Raw genomic sequence first — 8,948 nt, 5'->3', positions numbered from 1 at the left:
GAGTTCCAGGACAGCCAGGGCTATACAATGAAACCCTGTCTTGAAAAACAACAACAACAAAAAAACAAAAACAAAAAAGAATGTTTTCATTTTAATCCCAGATGTGGTATACAGGCTGCATCAGATTGTCTGCAGTGACTGACTGTAACTGACTGTGATTCCCCTGGTGCTCTGGAAGAGGGCGTGACTTTGCCAGCTGCAGATAGTTTTTATGAGTGTGTAACATTTGGAATTCTGGGGACTTTTCAGAGGGTATATAAATGCTAGAGCCCTGATAGGGGGTGATTGTTGGTTGGTTGGTTGCTATTGGTTACGATTTGTTAAGTATTTGTGACAGCAAAGATCTGACTTGCCCCAAGGAACATGACACCCCCAATCAGCCTTCCTTCTCTCCTACCCAGTGTTGGGGATTAAAAGGGAAGGAGTGAAGGGGTGGAAGGAATGAGGGCTACAAAGTAGTCAAAGACCTACTACATTTAGTGGGTACCCTCTAGTTTCTAAAATGTTTACAGTTAGGGCTGGAGGGATGGCTCAGTGGTTAGGAGTGCTTGTGTTCTTGTAGGACACAGGGTCCTAGCACATGGTGACTCACAACCATCTTTAACTCCAGTTCTAGGAAATAAGGTACCCTCTTCTAATCTCCACAGGCACTGGACACACACATGGTGTGCATGCATACATGCAGGAAAAGTGCTTATGTACATAAAATAAATATAAATAAATCTAAAAATTAAAAAAAAACAACCAACAACCTTTAGACAGAGAAATTTAAAAAAAATGTTTTTAAAGCCAGAGGTAATGGCATATGCTTTTAATCCCATCACTCAGGAGGTAAAGACAGGTGGATCTCTTCGAGTTCCAGGCCAGCCTGATCTACATATTGAGTTTCAGGACAGCCAGAGCTACATAATAGACCCTATCTCTAAAGAAAAAACAAAAACAAAAAACCAAAAAAATGACAGATTTTCCCTCCTACTCCAAGCACAGGATAGATAGTCAGTAACAGTCAAGTATAAGGCCAGCCTGGGTTAGGAAATAAAGACTCTGTCTCGGCCAAAGCCAGCAGCCACAGATGTGCTAGTAGCGCTGGAATCCACATCAGAATCAAGCTGTGTGCTAACTGCTGAGGCACGCTCGTACTCTGCCCTCTGTCTCACACCTTCTGACCAAGAGTGAATGCTACATTCTTGGATTTGGAGTCCCTGGTCTCTTCCCATCTGTGCTGATCTTAGTCTTTCCGAGACACTATAAAGGATGTCTAGCAAGTTCTTTTGTAGAATTCCTATGACATGTCTGTTTGCATATGTCCTTGGTTTTGTCAGAGTTCCTAGCAAGAGTGTTCCTGGTGGTGTGCGCCCTGTGCCAGGACCGTGGGACCTATTGCCTCTATACCCATCTGCTACTTAAAAAGAAATGTTGTTTTATTATTTTGTGTGTCATGGGTGCTTTTGCCTTATCGTCTGTGCACCACCTGTGTGCAGTGCCCTTGGAGACTAGAAGAGGCCATCTCATTCCCCGGAACTGGAGTTAGGTGTGGTTGTGAGCCACCATGTGCGTGCTGGGGGTCAAATGTGAGGTGCAAGGCAACTGTGCCGTTGGGTGGGCGGTGGTGGCGGCGCACGCCTTTAATCCCAGTGCTTGGGAGACAAAGGCAGGTGGATCTCTGAGTTCGAGGCCAGCCTGGTCTACAGAGTGAGTTCCAGGACAGCCAGGGCTATACAGAGAAACCCTGTTCTGGAAAAAGCAAAAAATGAAAACAAAAACTACAGTGCTCCTAACTACTGAGCTATCATCTCGTCACTGTTTTGTAACTTGATTTATTGTGCTTTTTAGGGTCTCAGGCCCCACCCCCATCCCATCCATCTTCCTAAGCCACAATCTCTTCTCTGCCGGATTTGAGTTCTGGATTTACATTTTTGGTTCCTTTCTAGGTGGCTTTCTTTTTTAAAAAACCCTTCTTGAGGTAATTCTTTTCCTTGGTACTATTTACAATCTTTTTCTTTGCTAGGCAGTGGTGGCAGCACACACTGTTAATCCCTGTACTCCAGAGGCATAAGAAGGTGGATCTTTTTAAATTCAAGGTCAACGTGGTAAACAGCAGTGGTTCTCCACCTTCTGAATGCAGTTCCTTTAATGCAGTTCCTCGTGTTGGGCTGATCCCTAACCATACAATTATTTCATTGCTACTTCATATCTATAATTTTGCTACTGTTATGATTGTAATGTAAATATCTGATAAGCAGGATATTTGATATAGAACTCCTGTGAAAGGGTCATTTGACCCCCAAAGGGGGCACAACCCACATGTAGAGAACTGGTTATCTACAGAGTGAGTTCCAAGGACAGCCTGCCTTGGCTTCCACAGCAAAGTCCTGCCTCAAAAGCAAACAAACAAACAAAACAAACACAAAAAACGAGAAAGGGAGTAGCACCGGGGAGTGTGAAGGTCAGATGACAACTTTTCAGGGGTCACTTCTGTCCTCCCACCTTCTTTGTGAGATAGTCTCTTAGTTCTGTGGCAGTGCTGTAGACGTGAGCTTCCAGCAGACTCTCCAGTCGCTGCCTCCTGCCCTGCCTGTAGTGTTGTTGGGATCATAGTGAGCTGCTACATTTAGCTTTTCCCATAGGTTTCTGGGCTAGGCACTCTTACCCACCAAGCTGTCCGTGGTGCTGGCCCACCAAGCTGTCCATGGTGCTGACCCACCAAGCTGTGCGTGGTGCTGGCCCTCCTTGCTCCTCTTATTACTTTGATACTGAAGTCAGGGCGTTGCTGTTACCCAGGCTGGCTTTGAACTTGTGATAGACCAGGTAGGTCTTGAGGTTACAACTCTCCTGCCTCAGCCTCCAGGGTGCTAGGATTACAGGTGTGGCCCTGTGCTCCACTTTCTTTTTAATTTAAAGATTGAATCTAGCTATCTAACCTATCCTGGTCCAAGCTATGTAGCCCAGAGTGGCCTTGAACTCAGGTTCCTCCTGTCTTTCCCTAGATATCTGTCTTTCACGTAGCAGGTTTTCACAGTTTGCCTGTATTGTATAATATGTGTTAGTATTTTCCTCTGTTACATTTCACTGTAATGACGTCAGCTTTCCACGTCAACAGATTCGACCAAATGGGAATTCTCCAGGCTATATCCTTTGCTTTCCTTCTAGGAACAAGAAGACTGTGAACTGGATGTGGCTGACATGCAGGGACAGCAGCAGCCACAGCCACAGCCACAGCCACCCCAGGTGATCGGCAGGGCTCTCAGCCTTCACAGGGTCTTAATTGGTAGTCTGCCAACTTTCCCAGGGCACAGTGGGTCCTAAGTTGCTGGGGGGCATGTGAGAGAGACTCATCCCGAAGTAGACAGGTGGGGCGGTGGCTTGCCATCTCCTCCTTTGCCTTGATACTTCTGCCTTCTCTCTGTGAGTCCATTCCCCAAGCAAATGGAAGGTCACGTGTGGACATGCGGGGTAGGGAGTCTGCCATGGCTATGATATGTATTTGCTGTCAGTTACTCGGCAGCATAGAGCTGGGGCTGCACCCCCTTGCTGTCAATCACAGGGCAGCATAGAGACAGGGTGGCACCCTTTTAAGTTACAAGCTCCTTTCTCTCCCTCATTCTTTCGCAATTTCTGCTTGGTGTTGCCCTTGCCACCCTGGTTTCTGACCTGGGTCTCATCAGCCCTGGCTCCTCTCTACCTGCAGACAGCCCACAACCTTGAGCTAGAAGCACTGCGCTTGAGCCTGAACAACATGCATACAGCACAGCTGGAGCTAACGCAAGCCAACCTGCAGAAGGAAAAGGAAACGGCGTTGACGGAACTGCGGGAAATGCTCAATGGCCGGCGGGCACAGGAGCTGGCACTGCTGCAGAGCCGGCAGCAGTGCGAACTGGAGCTGCTGCGAGAGCAGCACGCCCGCGAGAAGGAAGAGATGGCAGAGATGGCGCTCCGCAGTGGGCAAGAAGCAGGTACCGAGCAAAGACAGGGCGTGGACCCTGTGTTTGTTCCCACCTGTTCTTTTCTGGTTGTTGCTTAGCCTTTAAAGAGGTCATCTTTGCAGACCTCTCCCCCTTATCACTAATCATACCATGCGCATGTGCGCACGGACACACACACACACACACACACACACACACACACACACTGGAAGCAGCCTGCTGATTTTCCAAATCACTTTTACTTAAGTGCATGTTTTGCTTTTTTGTTCTTCTGTTCCTTGGAGGAAGGTTAACCATCCAGTGGGCCTTCTGTGAGGGAAGGAAGCCATCCAGTGGGCCTTCTGTGAGGGAAGGAAGCCATCCAGTGGGTTCTCTGTTGACGAGTCCTTACTAGTGTTCCAGCTAGGCCCCCTCTGCAATTACAAGCAAACTTGACTGGGCCCATGTTGCTGGCTGGACAATGCTTGAGTTGGCCTGGCTATTCATCTTAGTTTCAGTCATATTGCAGGTCTGCGTGCTGGATCCAATACCCTCTTAGTCTGCTGCTGGCTTCCCATAGATGGGTGGAATGTCTACTTTTAGTTAGTTAGGTAGTTAGTTAGTATTTTGTATTGGTGTTTTGCCTGCATCTATGTCTGTGATTTACATGTATGTCTAGTGCCTGTGGTGGTCAGAAGATGGCATTGTCCCTCCAGAGCTGCAGTTACAGATGGTTCTGGGTCCTGGGGTTTGTACCCAGGTTGTCTAGAAGTTCTGGAGCTAACTGTTGAGAGCCATCTCCTTTGCCCAGCATTTTCTATTATATAAGTACCAGCTTTATTGAGAAATAATTCCCTTGTCACATAGTCTCTTTGTATAAGCAGCACAGTGTGGTAGACTGAAGTTCTGTAGGTGTCTCCATAGCTGAGATTGAGGACATTTGTTACTTGGAAAGAGGGCTTGCTCTTCTCTTCTCTTCTGTTCTCCTGTCCTCTCCTGTCCTCTCCTGTCCTCTCCTCTCCTCTCTTATCTTCTTTTTTTAAAAAATTATTTATTACCTGTAAGTACACTGTAGCTGTCTTCAGACACACCAAAAGAGGGTGTCAGATCTCATTACAGGTGGTTGTGAGCCACCATGTGGTTGCTGGGATTTGAACTCAGGACCTTTGGAAGAGCAGTCAGTGTACCCACTGAACCATCTTGCCAGCCCCAGAGGGCTTGCTTTAATATTTGCCTTCCCAGCATCCCTGTGACCAGCATGCATGCATCCATGCATGTCTGTCTATCTGTCTTCCTTTTTCCTTTTGGCTTTTTGAGACAGGGCTTGTTTGTGTAGGCCTGGTTGTAGATCTGCAGAGATCTGCCTGCCTCTGCCTCCCAGTGGGTGCTGGGATTAAAGGTGGGTGTCGCCACTGCTCTCCCCCAATCACACTCCTGGGTTCCTCTGTGTAACAGCACTGGCTGTTCTGGAACTCTCTATATAGACTAGGCTGGCCTCGAACTCAGAGATCCATCTGCCTCTGCCTCCCAAGTGCTGGGGTTAAAGAGTCCACTGGCAGGCCCCAGATGCATCTTTCTCTGCTGGAGAAAGCCTTCTCCCTTGCCTGGCTTTCCCCTCAGTGGGAAAGACCAGGTTTCTTTTCCCAGTGCTTTCTATGTGTCTTTCGGTAGTTTGAAACCAAATAAATACATGTTTTTGTTTTATTTTCTTGTCCAATATAAGTTCTCTCTGTCTCTTTAGTCCTTTTTTTTTTTTGTTTTTTCTAGACAGGGTTTCTCTGTGTAGCCCTGGCTGTCCTGGAACTCACTTTGTAGACCAGGCTGGCCTCGAACTCAGAATTCCGCCTGCCTCTGCCTCCCGAGTGGTGGGGTTAAAGGCATGCGCCACCACGCCCGGCCTCTTTAGTCTTTTATGCTTCCCATGCCACTTGCAGAGGCCCCCTTCCCTGGGCCCCTGGTGAGGCTGCAACCCTATTGAAGGAAAGCAAAGGGCTCTCTGGTGCCCTGGCATGTAGTACACGGCTCGCTAATGGTGGATCCCAGCCTTTTAGCCAGCTTTCCTGTCTGCTGCTGCCTTGGCCTGCTGCCTGCCTCCTGCCATTGCTCGCTTCTTCAGTCCTACCCTCTGTTGACCTTTCCATCCTGGGAGGTCCTGCTGGACCGAGACACTGCTGGAACCCATCTTCTTGCCCTTCTCCCTGCTTGAGTTGGGAGCTCTTAGATCGTAGGACAGTTTCTCGTGTCTTAATATTAAGTAGCTTACCTTGGCCCTGGCCCAGTGGGCACATGAACTAAAGTGCCCTGCAGTTCTGTTGTCTGAAGGTTCCCGTGGGTTTGGAGGTGTTGGGACCCCAGCAGCTGATCGTGAGCTGTGCTCTTAGGAGAACCTTAGAGCCTGGGAATGTCAATATTCTTTCTTTGATGTGAGTGTCTTTCTTAACTTAAACTAGCCATCGTCTGGATGTCTTGTCCTGTGTGCGTTGGCAACTTTCCACAAGTGGACAGTGGGTACTTGAGCCCCATTGTCTCCTGGGTAATGAGATGGTGTTGAAAGTTTAGATCCTGTGGTCTGAATGACTCGTTAAATGTTTTGTCTTACAGCTGAGCTGAAGGAGAAGTTACGCTCAGAAATGGAGAAAAATGTCCAGGTGATCGAGGTGTGTGGTTGATTGGAAGTACAGTTCTGCATGCACTCCATTTTACATTCACATTCCACCGAGCTCCCCCACTCCCACTGTGATGCAGATAAAGTCAGTCAAGGGAACTGGAATGTGCTGGTAGGGAGTCAATTTTTTGTGGTCCAGGTTCCCCAGAGATTGGGTTGTACCACAATCTGCTTTTTCTTTGAAATTAGACCCTGAAGCAAGATTGGGAATCCGAAAGAGAGTTATGTTTGGAAAATCTCCGCCGGGAATTGTCGTTGAAGCATCAGTCCGAAATGGAGGGTTTGCAGAGCCAGTTTCAGAAGGAATTGTCGGAACAGAAGGTTGAATTGGAGAAGGTTTTCCAGGCCAAACATGAGGCTGAAGGTGAGCCCTTGACTAGAGCGAGCCTGTCTGGGGCACGGGGCACTGAGCATCCACTAGAGTCTGCAACTGGACTTGCCTGTTCCCGCCTTTGCTTCCACTGTGAGCTGCTGGGGACAGACATACAAGGGCATGGGTGTCTCATAGAGCCCTCTTACATCGTCAGTTACTAAATTCCTCCTGCAGAAGGAGTATGGGGGCTGTGCACTTTTGATACCACAGGTGTTAGGTAACACAGCGATTCTTGTGAGTTTACTGTGTCTGTGTGTCTCTTCTTTCCCTCCGTGGGAGAACGCCCAGATGGAGCCTCTTTTGTTTGTGCCATTGTTACATCCCCCTGTCAGGCAATCCTGGGGGTCCAGGATGGAAACATGGTGGGCACAAGATTCTGTGTGTAAACCATGGATGTGTGATGAAATGCTGATCAGTGGCCGCTCCTGAACACGGAAGCGGCCTCCTTTCACACCAGGTGGTCTCTGTGCTTCTTTCCAGTTTCCCTGAAGAACCTGGAGGCTCAGCACCAGGCGGCCATCAAGAAGCTGCAAGAAGACCTGCAGTCAGAGCATTGCCAGTATTTACAAGACCTAGAGCTGAGATTCCGAGAAAAGGAAAAAGCCAAAGAGTTGGAGGTAGAACCAGACATAACGTTGAGTCATTTGATTGTATGTGAGGATCGTGTATGTGTGTCTGCATTTCTGGGATGGACAGGGTACGTGTTAGATTCACGGCATGCCGTGGTTGGTGTCAGTGTCTTCCTCTATTGCACACCATCTTATTTTTCTTTTCTTTTTGTTTTGTTTTGTTTTGTTTTGTTTTTCGAGACATAGTTTCTCTGTGTAACTCTGGCTGTCCTGGAACTCACTTTGTAGACCAGGCTGGCCTCGAACTCAGAAATCCACCTGCCTCTGCCTCCCAAGTGCTGGGATTAAAGGCGTGCACCACCACGCCCGGCAATTTCTTGCTTTATTAGAGGAGTTCTGGAACAACTTGGAGGTGTGCCACTTTATATTTTGATGTCTGCTAAAACTTAAGTGCTGAGTTCGAAGTGACTTAGTTCTTGGTACAAAAGGCATAGAGCTACAAGACCAGGCCCATAAAGTAATGCTCAATTTTTAAAAAAGATTTATTTATTTTTTTATTTTATGCACATATGTGTTTATTCTGCATGCATGCCTGTATGAGGGTGCAGATCCTCTGGATCTGGAGTTACAGACAGTTGGGAACTGCTACATGGGTGCTGGGAATTGAACTCAGGACCTCTGGAAGAGCAGCTGGTGCTCTTAACCATCTCTTGAGCCATCTCTCTAGCCCCCCATCTTTTTTGTTTTGTTTTTTGTTGAGGCAGGGTTTCTCTGGCTGTCCTAGAACTCTGTAGACCAGGCTGGCTCTACCACTGAGCTAAATTCCCAACCCCTCAATGTTTAATCTTGAATTCAGAAAGTATGGGTTACTCTCTACATGGGTTCCTGAGACATTTATAAAAACTCTGAACCTAGGAACATAAGCACATACCCTCTGAGCATACGTGATTAAGCAAGAAGGTTCCAAAACAGGGTAACTAAAGCTTTTTCTGGTGCTTATATATTCTAGACATTTTTCCTAGTAAAATGCTACAAGTCAAATGTGAATTTGGGAAGGTCCTGCTCAGAGGCCTCAAGTGTTTTTATTACCCAACCCAAGAATCAAACTGTCAGGTCAAGAAATTAGGAAAAAGGGACTGGAGAGATGCCTCAGCAGTTAAGAGCACTGACTGCTCTTCCAGAGTTCAATTCCCAGCAACCACATGGTGGCTCACAACCATCTGTAGTGGGATCAGATGCTCTTTTCTGGTGTGTCTGAAGACAGTGACAGCGTACTCATATACATAAAATAAATCATAAAAGAGAGCCGGGTGTGGCTGCGCATGCCTCTAATCCCAGCATTATGGGAGGCAGAGGCAGGCGAATTTCTGAGTTCGAGGCCAGCCTGGTCTACAGAGTGAGTTCCAGGACAGCCAGGGCTACACAGAGAAACCCTGTCT

The 8,948-nt window shown here is 47.5% G+C and overlaps 1 protein-coding gene across 7 annotated transcripts in view; it reads left to right on the top strand.

Annotated features, from left to right (window-relative positions):
- Positions 1-8,948, top strand: part of Pcnt (pericentrin) — a 99,606-nt gene that overhangs the window by 4,254 nt on the left and 86,404 nt on the right. For all 7 annotated transcript variants that reach the window (XM_021204734.1, XM_021204732.1, XM_029542260.1 and 4 more), the window contains exons 3-7: positions 3,151-3,228; positions 3,689-3,953; positions 6,504-6,559; positions 6,757-6,931; positions 7,421-7,557. In XM_021204734.1, coding sequence (XP_021060393.1) covers positions 3,151-3,228; positions 3,689-3,953; positions 6,504-6,559; positions 6,757-6,931; positions 7,421-7,557 — 711 coding nt within the window. The remainder of the gene's footprint in view (positions 1-3,150; positions 3,229-3,688; positions 3,954-6,503; positions 6,560-6,756; positions 6,932-7,420; positions 7,558-8,948) is intronic.

Source organism: Mus pahari, chromosome 9, assembly GCF_900095145.1.
Source record: "Mus pahari chromosome 9, PAHARI_EIJ_v1.1, whole genome shotgun sequence".
Taxonomy (NCBI): domain Eukaryota; kingdom Metazoa; phylum Chordata; class Mammalia; order Rodentia; family Muridae; genus Mus; species Mus pahari.
The sequence above is the reverse complement of the archived record's forward strand: the minus strand, read 5'-3'. Positions and strand labels throughout refer to the sequence as shown.